Genomic DNA, 25,395 nt, shown 5'->3' on the forward strand with positions numbered 1-25,395 from the left:
GTTAAATTAATGATCTTACAGTGAACAGCCATTCTCTATTTTCCAATTGCCCATAATGCACTCTGTTTGCCCCCCAAATTTTGCATAAACTGCTGTAGTTGTGAAATGCTCTTGGGAATATGCAGACCTCCCACGAGTATTTCACAACAATAGTTTATGCAAAATTTGGGGGGCAAACAGAGTGCATTATGGGCAATTGGAAAATAGAGAACTAAGGTTTTGAAACATGGAATTGATCATCTTTTATCTATGCTGTGTTTTAGGTGTGTGCAATGTTTCTGGATCCTGAAGTCTTCATTGGCACAATGATCGAAAGGTTTGTTCACCATGCCATTAATATTTCTGTCTACATAGAGTATTGGTGGGTTGCGTCAAGAAGTTTTCAATGATTGTCATAAATCAAAAACCAAAGGCAGTCATTCTGGCCAACCACAAAGAACACAGTCAGACAATCCTGTGAACCAATGAAAACTCAAAGCAAATGCATGTAGCAGGTGCGAAGTGCAGGAAAACGTGTGCGAGTAAATCACGATTGGTTTTGGTTTTACTTCTGATTAGATGACCAAGTGGCACGCATCTTTAAAGCCAATTGTGTAGTGTAGTAACGCACTGTAACCAAAGCAAATGCAATTACTTTTGACACTAGGACAAGTGAAAACAGCTCTACATGCAGGAATTTGCTGAACACGTCTGATTTAGAAAGTAGTTTGGATTCCTATTTTATGGGTTGTTATACTACTGTACATGTAGATTAGAATTAAAGAAAAATCCACTTCTACCGGCTTTGGAAAAGCAGAATAAAGTGGTATTTAGCATTTCAATTTTTTTTCCTTGAATCACAGTGTGATTTGTTACTTTTCCGTGGATTGGGTTTGAGTTTTCCTTATTTGTCTTGCAGCTTTGGCCTTCGACACTGGTTTAAGTTTGGTGTACCAGTTGTGTCCAGTCCTCCCAGTTTTGACAGTGGCACAGAAGTGTCCATGGTGGAAGGAATGCTGACACTGCTCATCACACTCCTTAGCACTCAACTACATTTGGGTAATGTAACATTGCTCTGAAGGAATAAACCTCTTTACTCTCAATTTTGTATATCCTGTAAAATGCACTGGATATCAGATACCTCTGATAAAGTCAATATTTTGCTGTTGTCTTACAGGCCTTACAGATCCAGAAATCTTGCGGAAGGAAATGATTACTCAACTTTGTATGGGTGACAAAACTCACAGTCAGTTGGTTGATCTGATATCCTTTTAAAGAAATGCTTTACAAGATGAACTTAAAGAGATCGTTTTGCTGCATACTACAGTCTTAAAGAACAACCAATTAATGCTCTTCATATGGACATTGTGTTGTATTCTTTAAGCAAGACATGTTTTCAAGAATTTCATGTACTGCTTTGCCTTGCGCAGCTCTGTTGGGTAATGGGTACCAATAGACTGGGGAAGGGATGGCAACGTGTAGAGGGGCTATCATCCCATTCACGGGTCAGTAGCAATACTCCTAGCCACTTCACGCCACGGAAACTATGATAACCTGAGCCACTTTTGCCCAAGTGCAGAACTATAAACTTTGTCAGAGATCATACACTCCTTCGCATGCCATGGATGTTGGTTGTTACGTTACAGTAGTTGCCTTAACATCGCTCACATCCCAGATAAACCAGGACAATCGCATAATACACAGGAGTTTGAAAGGACTCTCAATGAGGTGATGAATTTAACCTGTCAATTTATTTCTCTTTCAAGTATATCTGCCAAATTTCAAATTCTTTAGTCTTAAAACATTCTCATAGAGTCAAAGGAAACAAAGATTATGATTTCTTTTTTTATTTAAAAAAAAAGAAACCTGCTCTAAAGTAAAAGAACAACAAGAGTTGACAAAAGTTATTATAAACTTTCTCCATCCCCCCTTTCATTCGACCTGAAACTTTTATATTTTTTTGGTAATTTTCGTTGACTTTCGTTTGTTCTAATCAAATTTGAACCTCCTCTAATACTTCTTTTAGGAAACCTTTAAGAAACTTTTAAGAAACTCTTAAAAGGGTGTTTGTCTGCGTTTTCTCCTGTTTGGCCAATGTATTCTTAGAGTTCAAGAAAATTCTTGAAAATCCATATCCTTCGACTGTCAATGGCTCTTAGCTCATCAGCTTGCTGATTATGTTCTTTTTTTCTTTATCAAAGTTGGCAGATTACAGAGGCCCAAGCTTTGAGAGTGGATCAATGCAGCAGGGCATGTATGTCCCGAAAGGTATGTTTGCGATGACAAGGGAAATATTGAGGTGAATTGTAAACGAAATTGGAGAATGTAGGATAAATGTTTGGAGGTGTAGGCACGGTCTGCTGTATAGCTCTAAGTTGTTTAACCGACGTTCTTTTATCTTTAGATATTGTCTGGAAGAACGACTTTGATTTTGTTCTTCTGTTGTTACGAGCTTTCCATCGTCAAGATGTACAGTCTGCTATGCAGCGTTATAAGTCCTAGTGAGTATAATTTTTTTCCAGGGGTAGGGGAAGGAGTACTACTAGAAAAATTGGGTGAGGGTGTGCGGCGAACTTCTTGAAACCCTTGCCCTATTTCAGACCAAAACGGCGTAAGAACCATTCCTTTTGGCGCCCCACATGCCACAGCTTTGTTGCATGTGACTTGAGCGTCCAAATATACCACGGGATCTTATGGCTTCTCTTCCTGAAGGTAAACTCTAACTACGATGTACTAACCTGAAAATCACTCTTACTAGGTTGGTCTCTCACATTACTCCTGTAATTTGAATTTTCTCAAACAATTTCTCGTGAAGAAAACTTCACTTGCCTGTCAGGCAAATGACGGACAGAGTGCAATAGCCCGACTGGAAAATCCACTAACATCGGGCTACCGGACAGGACTTTCTTTGCACGCTGTTAACGATTGTCGTGGGGATTTTCCGTTTGCCGTGTCTTTGAAATGGCGAATAGAGTACTTGAAATACATCGATTCAAACATATCTATTGGAGCAGTGTGTTTATTTATCAATGAGCTTTAAACCAGGGATTGTGGTATATATGCTCGATATGTTTTCCGTTATTTCCAGTGCTTGCAAGAATGGCCAGCCTCAGAAAGGACAATTATGGCCGCCATTCCTGCCTCTTAAACCACTGCCTGAGAAGTTTTGTGGATTGACGAAGATTCTCCACTCCAATACACTGCATGGGGTTTTGTTCTTCATTTATCACAAGGTAATCAAGGCTGTGTGTTAAGTAACAACATCTCTCAATTTGTAAAAACTGAATTGTGAGAAACACAAATACGAAATGAGAAGCTACATGTGGTGTTCGACTGCCCGACTGATATGGCTGCGTCAAAGGTCATGGGCTCGTTTCCCGCAGCGGTTCTTTCTTGTTTCTTTGTCCCATATTTGTGACGAAATGGGTACAAGTTTCTTGCAATTTAAGTTTCGCTGTAAGTACTGTCATCATTGAATGTGGGTTCATATTTTTAATGGTTTTAGCAGACTTGTCTAGGACGATATTAGTTTACACCATAGTTTTTAAGTTTCTTATTGGCATCAATTTATCAAAAATGAAATTTTGGTGGGGAAGAGTTAGAGATACGTCGAGTGAATAGAAACTGTTCTGTCTAGTAACTGGCAAATTAACATGATTTACCAAATATTTTTTGAGAACTCTTCGGAGCAGTTTTTCAACAATCTTCTAATTAATTTTTAAATGCAATTTCGGAAAGTACGTATTGTTAATTTGCGTTGTCTTCATTGCTTCTAGGCCGTGGAGGACATTAATTCCTTAGCAGATGTAGTACATCTTGCTGTTTATCTGACAAAGCTGGCGGTAATGGCACATCCTGAAACACCAAATCTTGTAAGTCTAGAGTACTTAAGTTAATATTTCGTTTTATGCACTAGTTTGTCCACTGTCCTATAAGGTTTTGCTGTCATAAATGAGAAGCCTGAACTGATTGTGTAGCTAGACATCGTCCGAAGTCTTCGAAAGTCCATTGGTGTATTTTGTAACCCTCTAGTGCACCAATCTTCCAGATGACAGAGAGAGATCTCTCGTAAAACACTCAACAACGTAGTCTAGCTGTCCTGACACTTAAATAGAAAACCTGTGATAGTGTGGTGAGGCTGGTTTCTATTTTCCGTTGTTATTTCTCATTGGCATCTTGCCTTTAAAACTTATTTGGAGCCCCAAGTGCTCAGGTAGCCTGCACGAGTCTTGAAGTAATTTTGCCGTAGCTAAACAGAAAAGAACTAAAGATACCCGTCGTATAAACTAGTCAAAATGCAGAAATTGAGACGTTTTAGTAATGCTTTCATGTAAACTAAGCGAGTGTCGGTTACTAACAGGTAAATTCAACACAGTGTTATAAAATGTGTGTTTGCTTTTATAGCGCTCCGTGCCTTCTACCTGTAAAAGTGACGAGTCAAGGGATATTGGCTGCATAATAGTGGACCGCTGTATTGACTTCCTTGACACTTACGGTTTGTGCTCTGACAGCAGTTGATTTGTTATATTCTTACCAAGTCCACGTTGTAGGGGAATCTTTGTATGCAATATTTCTTATATTTGTCTCATTAGCGTAAAGATTGTACTATCTGATCCAACTGAAAAAATATCAGGCCTGAGTACTGAAGGGGCGTGGAACGATTAACTATCCCTGAAGAAATTTGAACCGGATTGAACAAATACTTTGTGTGTGGTGCGTGTTCAGAAACTCGGAATTTGATAAACAATGCGTGGACTCATTAGCGTTTTTGCCACCCAGATATTATGCAGTTTATTAAAGCCAAGGCATCCTTCAATATTGCAACCAAAGAACTAAAAATGCCACCTTTGAATGATAGATTTTGTGGTGTTATATTGAGTAAAGCAAGCCTTGGAAACCTGACATAATTTAGTAGTTAGTAATCAGTAAGGCCTGGTTCACACTAGCGACATAACGACATATGTTGGTAATGTGAACATGGACATAAAGATCAGACATAAGGAAAATATCAGTTTTTCCCCTTGTGTTGTTATGTTCATGCTGTTATGTTGCTTTTATGTCATTATGCCAGCATGTCCATACTACAAACATAACGACATATCATCGCTAGTGTGAACCAGGCTTAAGAAGCAAACTGTTTGTTGTTACGTTTAACAGGTAAGGATGTACAAGATCTGCACCAGATCAAAACACATCAATGTTTGAGCAGAGAGCTGATATACAGATTGCAACAAGGTAGGCTGCTGACTGCACTATTGATTGGCTAAATGTTGACCTTCTTGCGTACCGTAATACAACAATTTCTATTCATTTCCAAAGGCGATAGACTCCCTTTCGTATTCAATTGACTTGTTTTCAATGTTATACGCAGGTTATAATTTAGATCAATTTTGATAGTAAACCATTTAATAAAAAGCTGACAAGAGTGGAGGCCTTCTAATCAAATGTATAAACTTCTCGAGTTCCAGTGCGAAGTTTCAAGTTTCAAATTAGATAATTTTGGTCCAAGTTCTGAGAATTCAATTGTTGCATCCTTGGGGAGAATTCATTGTTACAACATAACAATTTACAACATAAGTATTTTCAATCTATGAACATATTAAAATAATGAAAATAGGGTTTCTCTTACCTACATTTTCAACGTGCTGTTAAGGCTATAAACAGAGGAGCTCAATCAAGTTATTTTGACCTCATACAATATTACCTTTAAATTGAAGGAAACCTGAAAATAGAAGTTTATTAAGATAGAAAAACACCAAAGAGATGATAATAAACCATAAAGAATTAAGGATGGTTAGGGATGGAGAAGATTAAAACGGATTACAAACGACGAACGTGAAAAATATGGGCTAAACTTTTCAAGATGCGCAAACCGTGAGATGTGTCCCTTAAACTTGGACGCATGAAACAGACAATTACTGCATTCTAATCAAACATTTGTCTTTTACAGACCCCTACGCTCCTCTTCACCCCGAGACAGACTCTTCTCATCGCGTCTGCGCTGCTATGGCGGACGCCCTCCACAATCCACATCTTATGAAGCCTCCCCTGTTCGAGCCTTTCCTCCCATTCATGAATGGCGTGCTCAACAGTGCCCTTCGTAAGTACAAAACTACTGAATTCTGTGATTAATCTTTGGTGAAGGTTCTACTGAAATGCGTTGGTCGGTTGTCGCTAGAAAATCAAAGTAGTCCTGGAGGAGGTGGGTACAGAGGTGGAGGTAGAGAAAGACATGCATTTCGTCTCTAGTAGGTCTTAAAGGAGCCATGTTTCAATATTTTAAGTCATTTTGGCGAGGTACAAAATTTCTTTCAAATTGAAGGAGGATTTTTCAAGCTGGCCAAACTGGAAAAACCCAAGAATGAAGTAAACTTTTAATAATGTTATTGGGTGGCCCATAGTTAAATAGTTATGAAACCTGGCAAAGTTCTTTGTTGTATGTTTTTGTTGGCTATTTGGGGGGTTTGTTAATTTGCCTCTTTGATCTTCACCGGTCTTCTTAATCATTTCCCTCTATTAATTATGGGTGGCCATAATTAAAGAATACTTTTTATGTATAAACAAACAATTTAATTGAATACTGCGAATCAAATTCAGAGTTTATCCTGATTTACATAAACAGTTTTCTTCGATTTTCGTGGCCGAAATAACTCGGTGAAAAACATGGCTGTATACATTTAGTGATAAGTCATACAGAAGCCTTACCCACACTGTAACAGATTTGCAAAAGTCCTTCTTTGGCTGAGTCTATAAATCTGACATAACAAAGCGATCTTCTTTCTTTTTATCACTTACTGTTTCTGATTTGATTTTCTGTTCTCAAGCACTGTGACGTTTGTTTTTACTTTTCAAATTCCAGAGAACCAAAGTAGCAGCCAAGAGAAAATAGCTCAGCTGCAACACATTCAGTTCCTGATAGAACAACAGCCAACTCACAGGCGAGATCTTATTACAAAACTCACCAGACATCTTCTTAGGTAATGTTTACATGACACTTCTGTATGTAAACGAGAAACATGTAGCTGTTAGTGAACTAACTTAAGGGCTCTATTGGGCCGGGTATATTGGCTTTTATGGACCGAGGCGAAGCTTAACAAGCTAGTTTAATAAATTATGAATTTTTTTTTTTTAAACTGGTAAGTGAGATTAGACCTACATGTATGTGCTGAATAGGTGTACGGCTTAGTGTTAATTAAATTAGCGAACTACGCATTTTAAATCTACTTTTCCTAGACCTTTCCTACTTGTTTAAAGGTTTTTGGATTTAACTCAAAGCCTGAAAAGGGGCAATTAATCAAACCGCTCAAATCGATACTAAAAAGCGAAAATGCCTTTAAAGAGCTAGGCAGTGTTAAATAGTAATAGGAAGCAAGCATTTCCAAAGGAACTGTGTTGAGATGTTACAGTCACATGTGGCTGACATCTTCGTCAGTTGCAAAAGGCGTTTGGGAAAAAAACCATTTGAACTTATGACAACCGCGGGAAGGATAGTTTATATGCATGCTTCTCCAGGTTGTTGTAAGTTCAAATGGTTATTCAATCACAGTTTGTAACTGTTTGTCACATCCATCGAAACATATTCTACAAACTTGAAGACTTTGAAATCGCGACTTAACCTGTTCTGTTAAAGTTGTTTATTAATGGTTTAGTTTTGTCTAAATATCTCTCTTGATTGAGAGCACCTTTATTACCAATTTCTGTAGTGTCTCCGAGAGACTCGACATTCCATTCAAAGAACTGGCCCTCGCTAGTGATGAAAACCAGGTATGTCTACTTCACAACCAGCACATTTTCGGCGGGGGAGGGGGGGGGGGGGGAGTACTCCCTGTAATGGCCTATACGGGGCCGAGGCTCTGCCTGAAACGGGTACTGTTTTCAGGCTTCAGGTATATAAAAGGGTAGGGACTTCACAAGTTGAGGTATTTGAAAGGGAAGGGAAATCTGTCATTTAGTTATTTTAAAGGGCTTTTAATTAAAATATTTCGAACAGACGCATCTTGTGGCTGCATCATGGTATATAAAGGGTAAGGGGTTGGATCTCAGGGCGGAGCCTTCCCCGGCCCCCACCCACCCCCCCCCCCCCCCCCAAGGGCACGACTAGATGACTACTTCCACCTCATGTCATTATAAATGCAGACTAGGACAACTCCAAACCCTTTACTAAGCTCATTTGAAATGTTGAAGTTTAGATCTTTGTGCTCATTCTTCTGGTTACATGGCCTTTTCATTTTGGACTGCCAATAAGTATAGGTAATTATACGGTGTTTCTCGTTCAATTTGGAATTAATTTGCACGAGTGAGTTTTTCAAAAAGCTGAAATTGCACGAGCCGCTTCGCATATAAACATGAAAAAAGTCGCGTGAAGAAAGTGCCGGAAGATCTTTCTTGAGGCCATTTTTTTCATTTGAGAATACTTTTTCCAAAGTTTCCGCACAAAATTTTCGTCATCATTTCACGTGATGTCATTGGCTTAGAAAATTTCCTATTGTCTTTCAGCTAATCGAAGCCGTAGCGGCTCGTGCAATTTCAGCTTTTTGAAAAACTCACTCGTGCAAATTAATTCCAAATTGAACTCGAAACCGTATGATTACCTATACAAATGACACAAAACAAAGCGTCATCTTCACTGATATTGACACGATAGCTCGTTGAAAAAATTCTCCTTCTAAAAGAGGTTTTCACTATTCCTTTCTAAGTAGAAGTTAAAGAAAGTTGAAGTATTTTTTAACTTAAATGTGATTTATGTTTTCAGCCCCTGGAACTTTCCATGTTGTTGATGTATCTTAACAAGTACCATGAATGGCTCTTCAGAGTAAGAACGTCCTTAGAGTATAATTTAGCAGCAAAGCCTGCAGCAACGTGGGCATAACTATGAGCAGAAATTTAGTGTTGCATGGCAAACACTATTGGGTGGTTCTTAAGCCAATTGAAGCTAATCCAGGGTTAAAACTTAACTCAAGTCTTTTTGTTGTTGTTTAGAACAGCTAACTTCACGATAATGTCATAGAGTAGTGAAGGAAAGATCGGATTTTCGTTAAGCTTTAATCCTGCTTTGAGCAACTATGCTCCTATCCCTTAGTTTTCCTTCAATTGCCATCATCATTTACCTTTTTCCTGCAATTTTCAATAACCGCTAGCAAAGTCAATATTTTTCGCCATCATCAGTTATTGCAAGTAAAATCCAGATAAGCTTTTAAGTGAGTTACACAAGTCAACAATTCTTTCCACCAAAACATAGAATATCTTTGGTTAACATTTACCATTATCATCTGGCTGGTAGCCGAATAGAAGTCCATGGTTACTCTGGCCAATCACCAGCAGGCGAGTGACTAGCCCTCTCCACCCCCTACCCCCTCCACCCCTATCTCTACCCCCCTCCAGTCCAATTTTCATGCTTCCAATTTCTTGTTGCCTATTCAAAGCCTCCCTCTAGGCTTTTTGTGGTTTGCTAGAGATGTTTGGTAATCTCTCTCACTAGCACGTATTGAAACATATTTGTTTTAGTCTCACCAAGTTCCTGCTGGCTGGCCAAAGACTCTAAGTGACCTGGGATTCAGTTCAAGCAGCATGGTAGCAAATGTTAGGCATGTAGTGCAAGCAGTACAAGAACCAATGGACACCAGCGAAGGAGGTAGGAACGGTATGTTTTTAGGATGGTTAAAATCATGTTACGTTTAGATTATGGTGTTGGGTTTTAGTAGAGGTGGCATGTAGTCGATCAAGAAGTTAGTGCTTCTTAATTCCAGTTTCCCTAGCGTGAAGCTAATGGGAATATTGCATCTCTCCTGGATGGCAGTCTAGTCCATCGCGAGTTTTCCTCCAGCTTGTTATGGGTCCCGGGCAATTTATTGTACTACAGTAACACGAAAAGCTCTGTGGAAGTTAAGTGTCTTCCCCAGACGGAATCAAACTAGAGCCACTGGAGCCAGATTCCAACACACTAACCATCTATGCCACTGTATCCTGCCTCATTTTTCTTATGTAAATGAACGTGCGAAAGATTCAACTAACGAGCAAACAAAAGAACGACCCGATCGAGCGAAAGAACGAACGAACGATCGAACGAACGAACGAACGAACGAACGAGCGGACGGACGGAAGGACGCACGGACAGACGGACGGACGAACGAACGAACAAACTTGATTAAGATGTCTGAAAGTTTCTTGCAGAAGGAGAGCCCTGTCCTGATAGGGGACACCTAACAGAATATAAATAACTGTGACCCTAATGTACATGCTCTATTTAAAGTAAGGTTTAAATTTCGATCCGTGTACACGAAGGTGCTTTTTCGTTGCTTAGTGGATTAGGGGTTAGCTAGGTTAAACAAGGTTAAACCACAGAGGTTGGAGGTTGGAGCCAATTGATACAAATGTAAAACGCGTCTTCCTTTTCACAGACTTCAAGAGCACATCTTTAAGCTCGTCTGAACACCAGTCCTCTAAGACTGATGTTAACGATTCTGAACTGCTGTGCACTGAGGCAAGGGATAGAAGAGACTGGAGTATAAAAGACAAAGCGTCATTTCGAGGCTTGGTCCAACAATTCATCAGTTTAACCAGTGCATCAGAAGGTAATTTTCTTAAAATGTGGTGTCTTGTTGCTTTTTTTCTAAACGGTTTACTGTGGGCGTGACTGGAGAACACCCCGCCACATGGAAGTCATTCGTGAAAAAGTTTGGCTGTAGGGCTGAACTTGTAGTTGTCGAGGCTTTACTATTCGAGGTATATTAAGACCGCAGTTACAACGCCAATTTTCTCCTTTAAGTTACCACCATAAAACTTTTGAGGGCTTGCAGAGGAAACCTCGAAATGGCCCTCAATCTACACTTGGACAAAGAGGAGGCGATTCCTGACTTGGAGCAGGCTGTAGGTGATGTAGCTATGGAAACGAACTCCTGTGTGATGACGTCATGTGGAGGACCGCTGGAAACCCCTGACAAGTCGGAAGGCTCAAGCGCCTGCCCAGTAGAAGGAATAAACGAGAGTATTTTGAGTTTGTTGATGAAGCTGAAGTCAGTCATGACCAGTTCAACAACATCGTCACCAGGAAGGTGGGTAAAAGATGTTTTAACATCCCAGTAGGGTCTCTCCTTCACTCATGAACATTTATACAGGCCCTTACAACTCTTGCTTTGATGTACAGTTGAACTCTTAAGCAGCCACCTATTAAACGGCCACCCTTATTAGGCGGCAAGTAATCAAAATCCCGATGGGGGTTTTCTATTGTTTTTACCTCTATTAAGCGGCCAACCCCCATTAATGGCCATTATCCATTTCCCTGTGGGTGGCTGCTTAATAAGGGTTGAACTGTACTTAGAAGAGTGTTACAGCTTCTTCCCTTCTCTTAGAATATTTTACCATTTCCACACCTTTGTCGTCATCATCGTGGTAACTTGCAGAATGGGCTTGGGTCTCTCTTCTCAAACATGCATTCACTCTTAACTCTGTGACCATCTCTTTTTGAAGAGTGCAATGAATTCAATGTCCAGAGAATCTGTAGGAGACAAGGCGAAGGACTTAGTCATCTGAATTGAGAAGGGTTTGTTTGGCACAACCAGCATGATCTTACTAGTAATTCCGGTCCAGAAGGATTTGAACAGACGACCAGATTCACAAAATAAGGCACTGAAAAATCAATATTCCCGCTCTCCCACCTTGGAATGCAACTAAGTTGTCAACGCCGTGAATGAAGTATTTTTCATTCCACAATATCAATAGGAGCCCAGCGCATGGTGACGAAATTCAATACCTGTCAGACCTGTTAGACGTGATTGGCAAATCTGGTCCTGAGAATGCTGCTGCACTGCGCAAACTCCAACCAGCTGCTGATCAGACAAGTACCAGTCCATCCTCACCTGATGGTGACAATGACGATTCTGTGGCCAGAACCATGCGCAGGTAACATTTGTGTTTTTTTTTTTTTTGTTTTTTTAAACCGGTAGTCCTTTTTCTTTCAGTGTATTTGCAGAGCATACTTTGGTTCAAACTTCCGAACGAATTGCCTGGAAAACAAGCCGCTGCCGCTCCCTCTTGGGAAAAAGCTTCCCACTAATCTTATATCAATCCCCACTCCCTCCTTCCCCTCGCAATGGGCGCACCAAGAGATCCTTAGCGAAATAGAAGATAGCTTACAATGAGCATATCAATGAGGATGCTTGCTCGAGAAATAACGCCATTTTGTCCTTCTTGCAGGCGACAGCTTGCCAGGGAACGCCAGCAAAAGCTTTTAGCAGAGTTTGCATCGAAACAGAAAAATTTCATGGAGAAAAACTTAAAGAAAGATCCAGGTATAACATACGTTGATGTCATCACGGCTTTCATTTTGATGTGTGTGATGTTCTTTAACGAAGCAGTCTACATTGCGGTCTGTATAAAAGATAGAAAAGTACGCAAGGGCTGGGATGTAAGAGGTTACTTTGTATACTGTGGAGGGGCGGTGGCCTCATGGTTGGTGCGCTCGACTCCGGATCGAGTGGTCCGGGTTCAAGCCTCGGCCGGGGACGTTGTGTTATGTTCTTGGGCAACACACTTTACTCTCACAGTACCTCTCCACCCGGGTAAAAAAATGGGAACCGGCGAAGTTAATGCTGTGGGTTACCCTGGGATAGACTAACATCCCATCCAGGGGGGAGTAGAAATACTCCTAGTCGCTTCATGCTACAGAAACCGGGATAAGCTCCGGCCTGATGAGCCACTTGGCTCGTATGCAGACTTTACCTTTTTTACGTTGTGCTTTGTATATTGTTTTAAAACAAAGTTGCATCTGGCCAATTCATTCTCAGATGCCCTAGACAAGACGGCTATAGACGGTGCAAGCAGTGACACTACAGAAGAATTGTTTGACTGTGTTATTTGTGGACAAACATCAACATCCACGGAGGGCAGGCCAATTGGACTGGTGGCTCTTCTACAACCAAGCGCAGGTGAAACTTTCTGCTCGAAAACGTACTGAAAACAAAGGGTATTACTCATACGAGTAAACTATCTGAGTGTTCCCCTTACAAGTGTTATGAATGGACAGTAGGAAGGACGGTTGTTTGTCGGTGTCAGTTGTTGGGTATGAAATGAGCCTTCCCAGAGCTTTACAACAGTCATTAATAATTCCTCAAGTTATAAAGGTATAATCTTGTAGTTTTCTTTGGGGAGATATATCAAACACTCGAGACAATGTTTCATCGCATTTCCATACATCTCGAAGTTGCTCAAAAAATACTCCGCTAAGCGTCTTTTTGCGACTCTCTGCTCAGTCTTGGAAATTTCTTATTTGATGAAATGCTATCTCTCGTATTTGACATAATACTTCCAGGGACCTGCATTGATAGCAGTTTTTTTTCCTTAAAACTGATGCAGCGTTCCTGTATAAATATGTTTTAATTATTATTATTATTATTATTATTATTATTATTGTTGTTGTTGTTATTGTTGTTGTTATTGTTATTGCTGTGAGTTAAGAGCAAACTACACCTGTAGTCTCTTCAATAGTGTGTCTTCCTGTTTGCCTAGAAACTACTAACTAACCAAAGCTATTTTTGTTCTTGTTTCACAACAGTGCTTAAACACAGAGCTCTTCATGTAAGGCGCAAACAGCTTCCGCTAAGTCGCGAAGAAGAAGAGGCTCGTGTCATTAACTGTGAAACAACGTTTAGGAACAGATTTGAAGATTTAAGAAGACGATTTGACTTGGTATGATTCACCTTTTGTTTGGTCCTACAATGCCCAATGCACAAAAATTAACGGCAAAAGTATTCATGTCTGGAACCAATCAGAATCTGAAGTCCAAACGTGTAGCTGCCGAGCGCGGAAAAGCGTGTAACCCGTGTCAAGGCGGGAAAACATGCAAACGGTGTCGTGCGTGGGATATTATGCTAGCGGTGCCTAGCGCGGGAAAACATGTAACCGGTGCCAAGCGCGGGAAACGTGTAACCGGTCTCACGAGAGGGAAAGCAACGTCAAAACAACTCAACATCTCTCTGATTGGTTAGAGCATGCCACACCACTGTTTTTAAGCCAATAGCGAAGCGCGCGAGTGACGTCATAACTCAGACAAAAAAAGACGGAATGGTGGAAGATTTTACGCTTTTTCAAGCTCGTAAGTAAGTGTTCCTAAAACAATTTTTAGAACGAAAATTTGGCGTTCATTTTCCTCCTGTTTCTCTGACTCTCGCGGGGTTCCAATAATTTGCATTCTATTTTTAGACTTCGCGCGCTTCGTTATTGGAGAGCTCAGAAAACTTAGAATCAAGGGACACACGTTATGATCTTGGTATCCTGTATATTTCTAGGATCACTTGTCCTATTTTCATTCCAACCTTCGTTATCAAGTTCTGGTCTTCAGCTATTTGTCTCCTACAAAATTTCACATTGTGAGGGGGAGAATGTTTTTTTCCTTCCATTCCACTGTACCTAAATAGCAACATTGAAGTACCTAGCATTTTAGCCAATCACAGTCCTTGTTTCATAGTTGATGTGTTATTATTTAATCGTAGATTCCAAGTCTGGAAGCTTCTGCAAGTGGCACAGAGGGTGGAGTCCATATCCAGACTTGTGGCCATCACCTTCATGTAGACTGTCAGCAAACGTACCTTAAATCTCTTCAGGTATAGTTAGCTATCATCCTGTTTCATAATAAATAATGACAAATCTGTAAAAACTGAATAAGACGCTTTGTTGCAAAACGCTTCGACCTTCATCGTTGCCTGATGGAGTGAAAACTTGCTAAGGCAAGAACATAGGTTTAAAATTATGCTAAGCGGCTAGTTAATAAATGGTGTTTCACGAAATATCGGGAAAATATAAGTTGTCATTACTTGCGCTTTAGTCTCTTTTGTGGCTCCATTGTGTTGGTGCAATACTTATTGTTTCTTGTTTTTTGTTTCTGTAATTTCTTCTGCGTGCTAAACATGTAATCATAGCTGTTATTTCAAATATAAGCTATTGAGGCCCTGTCTTGATCGCTACTTTTTATTCTTTGAAAAAAAATAATTAAAACTCGAATCTCTTGCAGGAAGAAGATGCGAATCAGCTTCATCTTCATCATCAACTGCAGCCTTACAATCCAAGAAACGGAGAATTCACTTGTCCTTTGTGTCGACAGCTTGGTAATTGTGTACTTCCCATTGTGCCCACGCAGATTATGCCAACTGGTAAAACGGCATCTAAGGTCAGTATTATTTTATGCAAGATGTATTTTGTTAGCTTGACTGCCACAGTGTGATTTAACTGCCGGAAATTGGGGGAGGGGAGACGCGTAAGATTGGTGTTGGAAAAGATTGGATGTCTGCATTGTGGTGTTAACTGGATGTCCATTTTCAACTAAATTTTGGAACAAGTTTCTAAATTCGTAAAATTATGACTCAAGAGCTTTCGCTTGAATAGTCACACAATTGGGTTTTATTCACCATTTCAAAAGAGAGGACCAGCTGTACGTCAAACTAAACAGTACCACATGAAAGTACTGCTCATTAGCTTTTACTTGACTGGTAACACACTAGGGTTTCATGATTCGGTTTAGTTAGTTAGTTAGAACCAGCTTGTACAACTGTATTAGCAGTACCTCATAAAAATATGGCTTCTCGATAGCTTGGTATGGACACACCATCGGACTGAAGTGGTTAATGTCGTCCTTTTGTTAGTATGCACGTTTTGAAAATTGTGACATATTACCATCCAGCGTTCTCCTATGCTGTGCCTTCCTTGTTTAAGTGTTCAGCAAATTTATGAGTAATAACCATACTCATTTACTGGCCATTTACGGACAGAGATCAGTTATGTTTGTGTCATTATAAACCACAGAATGCGCTGAAAACCCACAAAGAACAAACTAGCGATCTTCACGCAGTCCTGAGGAAATTCAAACTTCATGTAAGTAATACAAAGCTCAGAATTTTGCTTGCTTAGAGTCACTAAGAAGTAACCTGCTCGGCTGGAAATACGTCACTTGTAATTTCTCATTTCCCGTAATATTGGTTACGTTACATCTTAGAGTATCAATATCTTGGTTCTGTATGCACAAAGCATTTTTATATACAGATTAGGTTCCCATTCAACAGAACATTATTCTAGATATTTCCTATTTATCAAGTTAAGAAAGCTCTTTTGTCGTGCTTTATTGTGAAGGGCATTTTTAATCGGTAACACTCCGAAACACATTAATGATTTGGCTCACAGAATGTTGAAAGACTGACAGATCCGTTTTCACTCAGATTGATGTAGCAGAGGTTTACCACGCTATTTATCTAAAACAAGCACCCAATTCGTATTACATAACTGCTAGAAATGCTTTATGAGACACAGGTTAATATAGAGCATGGGTGGACAAAGCTGTAAGCAGCACAGGAAACCAGACTTTATGCACCACAGAGTTACCAAGCTTAACAAACCAAATAACGACTGAATAGTTATAACCTGACTGTTTGTCTTCTTGTCCAACAGACTATCACCAAACTAACAGCCAGTGCACTCAACTTCAATGTGCTCGGTGCAGCAATTAAGACTGTGGTAGAATCAGTGTCTGCACTTGACGGTGAAAATCACAGGTGTTCAGCTGAGAAGAAGTTCAGTCTACTTTACAGAATGGCTAGGTACGTCAGCTAAGTGATTAGTAGGATGAATTTCACTAAAACAACGACGACGGATCGCGGTTTTCATGCTGTTTTCCATCGTCTTCCAGGACAAATTTAGAGCTGGAACAAGTGGACAAAGCGGCGAGGAAACTCTCAAGTCCGCGAAAGTCCTGTTTTGGTGAGTATTTTGTATGGTCACTGCAAATCTTTTGGCCTAACGACGCTTTGTCACGAAAAACAGAGGCCTTTTTTTGCAATATGCAAAAGAAAGAAAGCGTGAAAGTAATAGCTGTCCCAGTTTACGAAGACAGGACAACACTAGTGAGGTAACACTAAGTCAGATTCAGAGTCAACGTGTCGTTTCTACTCATGATATTATGTCTGTTATCTGCATTGTTAGGTCCAGTGATGCGCGCATTCCAGTTTTATTCCCAGACCCTCGTGGGTCCTTTACTGTCCGTGTGGTCAGATCTGACTGGAACTGATGACCTCAGAGAACCGTCACCCAGGTAAAATAAACCGTCAAGTCCGCTCGTACCAAAGTGGTTCAACCCTTCCCAGAGATTGCCCCAATCTCTGTGGCATGGGGCGACTGGAAGTATTCTACTCAAGTCCATCGCAGGATTACCCCTCCAGTATTTTGTTTTGTCGCGCCAACAATTGGGTGGTACGCTTTTACACTGCTGGTTGGAGAGAGGTATTGTGAGAGTAAAGCGTCTTATCCAAGAATGCAACACAATAACTCCAACTAGTGCTGGGACATGGCTCGCTCGAGTTCCGGGCGCAAATTATTAGGGCGCCGGGTCTTCTGTAAGACTCAAGTGTCTTTTTGGCATTCATAACTAAAGGCAATTTACTGTCCTGTGGAATTCAGAAAGCTGACATGTCGAGTGTTAGTTCCACTTTAAGGCAAATGTTTGCCACAGTTTTCGCCGATCCAGGAACGATTGCAAGCGAGTCTCTAGCTGTTGATACCGGTAGAACAATATCATTTAATTAAGGTTCTATTGTTTTCAATTGCAGTGGAGCAAGCTCTTTTCAGGAGTGTCCTCTACTCTTGAGGGATGCGCCGTCTCTGTTAATCCAGATGATACTGTCATGGCCAGCTGCTCTGTCAAAACGTAAGTTCAACACTTTCACTTTAAAGCCATGCTTACATCTGGCATTTGTTCTTTTTGGTGATCATATTGTCGTATCATTCATCTTGCAGGTGACTTCAAGTGCCTTGTGCAGCTGATATTCAACTTGGTGTTCACTCAGGTACGAATTGCTTCCTCTTTCTGTCACGATCAATGACTGTACAAGACGTCATCAGTTATCACCGATATATTGCTTTTTTGTGTGTACATGGTTCCCTGTGGTAGCTTCAAGTGTGGCAACCTTTGGTAGCTTGACCAACCATCTCATTCTAAGCGCATTTATTGTTTTTTGTTTGTTTTAGACTTTGGTTGACACTTGTTGCAAGTTTGTCGGTGATGAGAAACTCTCGTGGCAAGACTTAGGAAGAAAAGCAGCTTCACAGGTAAATTCAAAATGTATTGTAAAATTCTGTAAACAAAAGCGCCGAGATTATTTTCTTCGAGTGCCTTTCTGCTCATGAATTAATTTTGGTGGATTGAGGTGGAGATATCAACGGTGTAAAGTTTTTATTTCAAACATGGCCGGGCTTATTTTTGGACTGGTTTTGCCCGAGAACACCATAGGCCAATCTCCCTACATATGACGATTTAAAAGGCGAAGAAAAAGTTTTTACCGACGTTAAATGCATAGCCAAACTTAGTGTTCTTACTGTGACGATCTAGCAAATCAAGCTATACAGGTCTTAATCAGAAGAAATAATTCCAAAGTTTGAAAGCAAAATCTTATAAAGTCATGCGCTCATATTTGGGGAAGGAGGTATTGTTATTGCGGCGTTATTTTCGGGGATAGGGAGTGTGTAATTTCGGACATCTACCATATTACATTACCACGAGGTCTCCAATACCTTCCTATAAGTTGAAACAAGATAGTTATATATGATTTCAATGTTTGAAAGCAAAATCTTATAAAGTCATGCGCTCATATTTGGGGAAGGAGGTATTGTTATTGCGGCGTTATTTTCGGGGATAGGGAGTGTGTAATTTCGGACATCTACCATATGACATTACCACGAGGTCTCCAATACCTTCCTATAAGTTGAAACAAGATAGTTATATATGATTTCATTGTTTGAAAGCAAAATCTTATAAAGTCATGCGCTCATATTTGGGTCGGAGGTGGGGTTAATAGGGCATTATTTTCGAAGATGAGGGATGCTTAATTTCGGGCGTCTACCTTATGACATTACCACAAGGTCTTCATTGGCTTCCTGTGAGTTGAACCAAGATATGATAAGTGAAAAGGTTAATTCGTTGTCCAGTCAAGAGGCAATAAAGATGTTATTTGATATGTTCTTTTGTGTTGTTTAAGGAACTTTCTCAGGGCACACTATCAGCTGATCTGTTGCTTGGTTATGTTTGCCGCATGCTCAGTAACAGCACCTTGATCAAGGAGGATCACCACACTGGAGGGGTGAGTAATCAATTCTTGCACTCCAGGATAGTGGAGGTACTGAACCATTTATAAACATGCAACCAGAGACAAGCGTGGAAACAGTCACAAGGGACAAATCACACTTGGGCTACATGGTAATGTTTCACTATTGCCCAAGGAAAAAATCGAAGCGCCTAAAACTTTGAATGGAAATTGGTCGTTTCAAAAGAATGACTCGTGTCTTTTTTTGTTCCCTATCTAGATCTCGCAATCAGTATGGTCTCCACACACTGTAGAGCGGTCCTTGCAGGACTCATGTCTGGCGTTTCTTCGCTCAGCTTGCACCATGGCTTCTCTCTGCTATGACGTGGAAATACCACAAGTTGAGGTAAACCCTTAAAGAGTAGTTCCTCTGGGGTCTTTGTCGTGATTATTACGTAATTTGACTTAAGGTGCCTATGTACGAATCGTCCCTAGAATCTCTCTCTTCTCTTTCGTTTGGTTGTCAATGTGTTCCCGGTGACACGTAACAACCTAACTATCCCCAGTTTCCCTCTTGACGCGGTTTTTGACCCAACCGGAAGTACTTTTTCATGTTTTCAAACGGCTAAAACGCGGTGAAGGAAAATCGCTACGGGAAATATTTTTCCGCTTTTCACATCAGAAACTGATGTAGAATCTAACAAGAAAATAAAAAAAGTTCTGTTACAGGCATTATAAAATCTGCGAAATTTGAGTAAGAATGTTTTGGTAAGCTTGGCTAGGTAGCCAACGAAGATGTAACATTTTATTGATGGTTTACCTACCTCCTCTCATGAGATATTTAAGCTTTAATGCTGATGATGTTACTCTTCGGAGATCAAGGTAGTGTTTAATTGGTTGTTACTTGCGCTGAAAATTCATGACCTAGCAACAACCAATCGGATCTCTGTAGAATTATGCCATCAGTTTGGAAGTTTTGGGTGAAGTCTCGTACATCTTTCAAGATAGGACAGAATTGGAATTCTTTCGTCTCTCTTCGCATGGTTAAAAGTGCTTGACGAGCGAGGCCCTTTTAATCAAGCGAAACGGAGTTTCTAGAGGAAGTGAATCACCTATAGAAGCCAGGAATATCATCATTTTTTGACCAGACTACATGTCCATTTTGAGGGGCGCATTTACGTGGCATTTATTTTGATGACATATATTTTCATTTTGATGATATTTTCATTTCAGGAGAGAGACGCAGAGTTTCGTGTACTGGCTTCGACTCTGGGTTTGTGCGATCCATCTACCACTAGTGCCGAGTCCTTTTCGTGCGTAAGCTGTCTACAGTGGCCTCATTCTAAACCACGGAAAATAATTCGACAGTGGTGCGAAGGACTCTTGCTTTGTTTCATGCATAAGAAGGCCGCCTTAACCAGGGTAACTTAACGTACTGTTGTTCTTTGACGTTGTTGAAGTTTTTGACAACGGTGACAACTGAGATTAAAGCCCTGTCCAAACGGGAAATGTTTGGCCATCAATCATTGTTTGGTCACCAAACATTTTCCCCCTTTGACGCCATGTTTGATCGTCTTGGATCGTGTTTGGTAAAATTTGAACGACGTCAAACATTTGATCAAACATTCTAAACATTTCGTTCGTTCAAACATGTTTGATACCGTTCGGCCACACAGTACCGTGACAACATCAACATGTTTGGTCTTCAAACAATGTTTCATTGTGTTTGGTCGCCAAACATGTCCCGTTTGGGTAGGGCTTAAAAGTTCATTTTTAAAAAAAACTAAATAGATTAAATGGCATTTTATTGGTCAATTCGCAGTCGTTTCCTTTATCAAGAAGGACTATATTCTTTTCTTTTCCTTTAATTTTGCATGACTTTATGAACGCAAACGTTTGTGTGATTGAGCTCAATACTCTTGAGTGAGGGATTGTTCCTCAAGGTTTCTCTAAGAGCCTGTGATAATTTTCTTTCTTGTAGGAACTTCTTCCCAACTTGGGTCAATGGCCTCCTCCCAGACTTCTTCAACTTCCTGAGCGATATGATAGGTGCGTGAGTACTTCCCTATCTTCTCACTACCTTTCTGTAACGTTTTAAAGGTAGTAAGTTAGGAGAACTTAGGACCTTATCAACTCTGAGAAAAAGGCGTCTTGTTTCAGTGATTTGAAAACCAATTTGAGCCAGATTTCGATGAATGAATGATCTTCTAAATCAGCCCAGCTCATTTACTAAGACTTCCGGAGATAGAGCGTTCTCTGTATTTGCCCCGAGATTTTGGAATAATTTACCCTTGGCTTTGCGCAGATTGAATTCGATGTATAGTTTTAAGAGGGACCTTAAGACCTATCTTTTTACAAAATTTGTAAATAGCCGCTCTGTTTTGTAAGTATGGTCACTTTTAGTTATTGTTAGGTATTATTATTTTATTATTTGTACTTTGGTTATTTTTTACTTGTTTGTATATTTTTTTTGAGCTTTGGATATGTGGGCTATGTAAATACGATCATTAGAGATTTCCCCACGGATAGTGCATTTGGAATGATATATTTGTTCGCTCGTACTTTGTCTGTATCATTCCTCTCACATTTCTCTTATCTCGACAGTTTAATTCAGCATTACCGTAAGCGAAAGTGCACGAAGTGTGGTAGCGCTCCGGACGACCCTGCGGTATGTCTGGTCTGCGGCAAATTCACGTGTCTCCAGGGATCGTGTTGCGTTGATAGGAACGGCGCGAGGGACAAATACGAGTGCATACAGGTTGGTAGGGTGTCTGAAGAATTGGTTATTCATATTTAGCACAGTTCGTTTTAAATCAGTGCGATGCCACCGTTGAGAATTTTCAACTCTCGGTGCCTCTCTCCAGCCGGAATTACAAAGGATTATTGGCAAATTGTTAGGGAAACCTGCTAGAATGCCAAGCAGTTGGGAGGGTGGGCGGGGTGGGCGGGGTGGGCGGGGTGGGCGGGGTAAACAGCAATGGACTTGCCTTCCATCCATGGGGAGTAGCGATACCCCTCGCTGTGTATTTGTGCATGTAAACCAACATTGATGAACCAGCTGGCTCCTTCGACCTTTAGAATTCGAATGGCCGTGACCTAACCGACTCTAAGTAGTTGACGGGTCTTGTTTCTGGTACATTCTACTTTATTTTCTACCCACTCCGAATGTAAACAGATTTTTAGCGCCCAACTCGTGAGCTGTTTCTCAAGCGCTCAACAGTTTCTATTGTAAAAAAAAAAAAAGTAAAAAATGTAAATCTTATTTATAGTGGTCATCCACTTAGCTACACAAGCGCTAAGCGTGGCAGAGTGGAGGCCTTGAACCCGGGACCTCCACATTACAGCACCAGCGCCCTAAACCACTCGGCCCTGCTGCCTCCTTTTAAAGTAGAACACTGGTGTTGTAATCCGGAGGTCCCGGGTTAAAGGCCTCCACCCTGCTACTAGCTGGATTTGTTTCTCCGTAGTCCCGAGTTCAAATCCTCGGTCACGCTTTGTAAATAGCCGACTGGTCTGCCTCCTGCCTGTTGGGATTTTTAACAATGTTACGTTTATTAAACACTTTATCCGGTTAAACTACTAGTGAGATGAACTTTGTTTTTTTACAGCATGCCGTGAATTGCGGGAGAGGGACTGGGATCTTCTTAATCGTACTGTCGTCAGTGATCATTATAATCAGAGCGGAACGCGTCTGCATCTGGGGCTCAGTGTACCTCGACTGTTTTGGCGAGGAAGACCGGGATCTAAGGTTAGTCGGCTTGGTCCTAGTTTTGTAAAAAAGCAGCTTTGCCACACCAAATATATAGCTTACTATCAGCTTTATTCCTTAATTACCTGGCAACCACTTACTTGGACATCCAGGCCACTGAAAGAAATACTTGCGAGTTCCAATAGGTTAGGCCACCTACTCTTTACCAAGCTTAATCTATAACGTTATTTCTTTCCATAGGCGAGGAAAGCCGCTGTTTTTGAGTCGCGAACGTTTCGACAGACTTGAAGAGCAGTGGCTTACACACAGCTTTGATTACATGTGTAAGAGATGGAAGCGACACGAAAACACTCTGTAGAGGGACGACCGTATGATATACCTCCGATAATAATGAAATCCGAGGCCATCAATTGCGTTTTAGCCTGTTTTTGGAAAGTTTTCTAATGAACCCGTTGAAATCAATGACCTCTGGGACTGTTTCAATATTTATAACATTTTAAAGGAAAGAGCAACAGTGTTTTGGCAGATATGTAAAGTAGAAGTTGAATATTTTATGTCGAAATTCCGACTGCCAGAGAAGTGTTTGGTAGAGCTCGTAAAATTCAACGCGGAGAATGGGTATTTACCTCTCGTTCAGTTTACGTGTTGTTTACAAAAATAAGTACGTTTATTTATATATTTTTGTGCAATAATTATTTTTGTGTATTTCAGCAATGGTAAGACACGCATAGTGGTCTTGTGCAAATACGAGAATTTATTGGTTCTCTCACAGTTGACTATTCGCCGATCGACCATGCTCGACTGATGTCTTTGAAAGCGAAAATTGTAATATTATTTTTGGGTTAAAGAACAACTAAAAATGTAAGGTTGTTCTTGCTACCCTTGTTAGCGTCTACTAAAACTAGGGACGGTTAACAGTTTAAACCGTTCACTGTCAGAGACAAAGATGTGTTTATATCACTCATTCTGCTTCGAACTCAATCTTCGGCACTGCCATCCTATTTTCACCCACTCGATGCTGGGTTGAACAGCAACTGATGTAATTTAAACAAAGAATGTAAAGCAGAATTCCTGCTGTAATGAACAAATCACAAACGTAACCTTGTTAAGCTGTTTACAAGGGCTTTGCGTTGAACGATTTAAGGCGGACACAGCATTTTTGACTTGTATCACCTTGACAATATTGTATTGGTTTAAAAATGCTTTGGGACATTAAATACGGATATATTTTTTTGTGGGACTGATAGAACTTGCTCTTTCGTAGACTTTCTATTGGATATTCTAGGAGAATTGTCATCTTGACCAATCTTTCAGTTGAAAGGCAACAACGTATCAAACTGTTTAGAAGTTGAGCAAAAGTTTTCCAAAAGGTTTCGAGGTTTCTGGTGGTGGAATCTCATTTAGCTTGACCCGAAGTTGCTGTAAAACAGAAAAATTAAAAAGAAGATATTTCGGCTGTGCATTGGGACACTCGTCCCAAACACCGGCTGAAAAAATATGTGCACTGCGCAATAAAAAAAAGTTAGCATGCGACCCATTGTCATTTCTCGATGAAATCTCATTAAGCTTGACCCGGAATTGCTATTCAACGGACAAATTAAAAAGAAGATATATCGGCTGTGTGTTGGAACTTTTATCCCAAACACCGACTAAAAAAAATATTGTGGAATGCATTTTTCTCACCCACTACGCGCGAAACAAAGTTGGCGTGCGCCTCGTAGTCTTGGACCATCATGAGCTAGTCTGTTTACGCAAACTGATTTTTAGCTGTTGTGTTCGCGCAGGGGTGGTGCGAAACAGCAGGTAGAAAACCGTCTGTGATCGCGGGCTTTGTGGGAGTTTTTAAATTGTAACCCAGAACAACGAATATTAGTTTCTATTTCGAGGTTTCAACACCAACCAACAGTCGCTGCGCATCCTTACTGCGCACGCAAATACAAGCAGCTGGCAGTTGCTATAGCTTTGCCTGGATTTAACGATCTTGGACGTTCGGTGACCCCTTTTTTCTTTTGATGGATCATTTTCTCTACCAATTTTCTACGTTTAGCGAAAAAATGAAAATCTATCGATAAGAAGTTTGCATTTTTTGCAAAAAGCACCATCAAATTCCGTTCTTTTAGCTCTTCGTTTATTTGTTCGGCGGTTTCCAATGCCTCTTGAAAGGTTAAGTTTTGTGAAAACGTTGGCAGCAGTTGGAATTATTTACGGAACAGACCCACTTTTAGAAAATATGACTACGATCTTTTGCCTCCGTTGACTCACCTTCGATATTTTTAACTATAAACCCCTGTAGACCATGCTGAATTACGTGCGCCAATTTCTCAAAATCAGGGTACTTTTCCACACGCTTTATCTCTGAAACGAAGTTGGTGACCCCCCATTTTTTTTTTTTTTTTTTTTTTTTTTTTTTTTTTTTTTTTTTTTTTTTTTGCATTTCTGACACAAGTAACTCATTATCTGACTGCAGTAGAAAGTTTAAAAAATCTATCTGAAAAATGTTCGCGCGAACGTCCTTAACTGATGATTTATTTTATCGTAATTACATGGACTGTTCAGTTTGGGTTCTTGTTGTTTAACCTCACTAGGGAAACAAAGTTTGAGTCCCAAAGTTAAGCGAAATGACGGTGCAAAACTGCCAACTGAGAACAAATT

General features: G+C 40.3%; 1 protein-coding gene across 2 annotated transcripts in view; it reads left to right on the forward strand.

Moving 5' to 3' along the window:
- LOC110066824 (E3 ubiquitin-protein ligase ubr3-like) overlaps positions 1–25,174 on the forward strand; it is a 35,175-nt gene extending 10,001 nt beyond the window's left edge. Inside the window, exons 11-47 of one of the 2 annotated variants that reach the window (XM_089285282.1) lie at positions 264–316; positions 899–1,038; positions 1,157–1,242; positions 1,648–1,707; positions 2,181–2,247; positions 2,384–2,480; positions 3,068–3,212; positions 3,756–3,851; positions 4,384–4,474; positions 5,137–5,214; positions 5,930–6,079; positions 6,839–6,956; positions 7,683–7,743; positions 8,732–8,791; positions 9,484–9,619; positions 10,377–10,550; positions 10,745–11,030; positions 11,698–11,877; positions 12,172–12,266; positions 12,762–12,902; positions 13,529–13,662; positions 14,466–14,576; positions 14,984–15,139; positions 15,772–15,840; positions 16,411–16,559; positions 16,649–16,719; positions 16,942–17,050; positions 17,565–17,662; positions 17,752–17,801; positions 17,983–18,063; positions 18,990–19,091; positions 19,315–19,440; positions 20,268–20,456; positions 21,016–21,083; positions 21,639–21,792; positions 22,643–22,782; positions 22,984–25,174. In XM_089285282.1, coding sequence (XP_089141408.1) covers positions 264–316; positions 899–1,038; positions 1,157–1,242; positions 1,648–1,707; positions 2,181–2,247; positions 2,384–2,480; positions 3,068–3,212; positions 3,756–3,851; positions 4,384–4,474; positions 5,137–5,214; positions 5,930–6,079; positions 6,839–6,956; positions 7,683–7,743; positions 8,732–8,791; positions 9,484–9,619; positions 10,377–10,550; positions 10,745–11,030; positions 11,698–11,877; positions 12,172–12,266; positions 12,762–12,902; positions 13,529–13,662; positions 14,466–14,576; positions 14,984–15,139; positions 15,772–15,840; positions 16,411–16,559; positions 16,649–16,719; positions 16,942–17,050; positions 17,565–17,662; positions 17,752–17,801; positions 17,983–18,063; positions 18,990–19,091; positions 19,315–19,440; positions 20,268–20,456; positions 21,016–21,083; positions 21,639–21,792; positions 22,643–22,782; positions 22,984–23,101 — 4,239 coding nt within the window. In that variant the 3' untranslated portion in view covers positions 23,102–25,174. The remainder of the gene's footprint in view (positions 1–263; positions 317–898; positions 1,039–1,156; positions 1,243–1,647; positions 1,708–2,180; positions 2,248–2,383; positions 2,481–3,067; positions 3,213–3,755; positions 3,852–4,383; positions 4,475–5,136; positions 5,215–5,929; positions 6,080–6,838; positions 6,957–7,682; positions 7,744–8,731; positions 8,792–9,483; positions 9,620–10,376; positions 10,551–10,744; positions 11,031–11,697; positions 11,878–12,171; positions 12,267–12,761; positions 12,903–13,528; positions 13,663–14,465; positions 14,577–14,983; positions 15,140–15,771; positions 15,841–16,410; positions 16,560–16,648; positions 16,720–16,941; positions 17,051–17,564; positions 17,663–17,751; positions 17,802–17,982; positions 18,064–18,989; positions 19,092–19,314; positions 19,441–20,267; positions 20,457–21,015; positions 21,084–21,638; positions 21,793–22,642; positions 22,783–22,983) is intronic. The other variant, XM_089285283.1, reaches the window with a different exon arrangement.
- The last annotated feature ends 221 nt before the right edge of the window (positions 25,175–25,395 follow it).

This window comes from Orbicella faveolata, unplaced genomic scaffold (genome assembly GCF_042242905.1).
Source record: "Orbicella faveolata isolate gen_17 unplaced genomic scaffold, um_ofav_v1 contig_13, whole genome shotgun sequence".
Taxonomy (NCBI): domain Eukaryota; kingdom Metazoa; phylum Cnidaria; class Anthozoa; order Scleractinia; family Merulinidae; genus Orbicella; species Orbicella faveolata.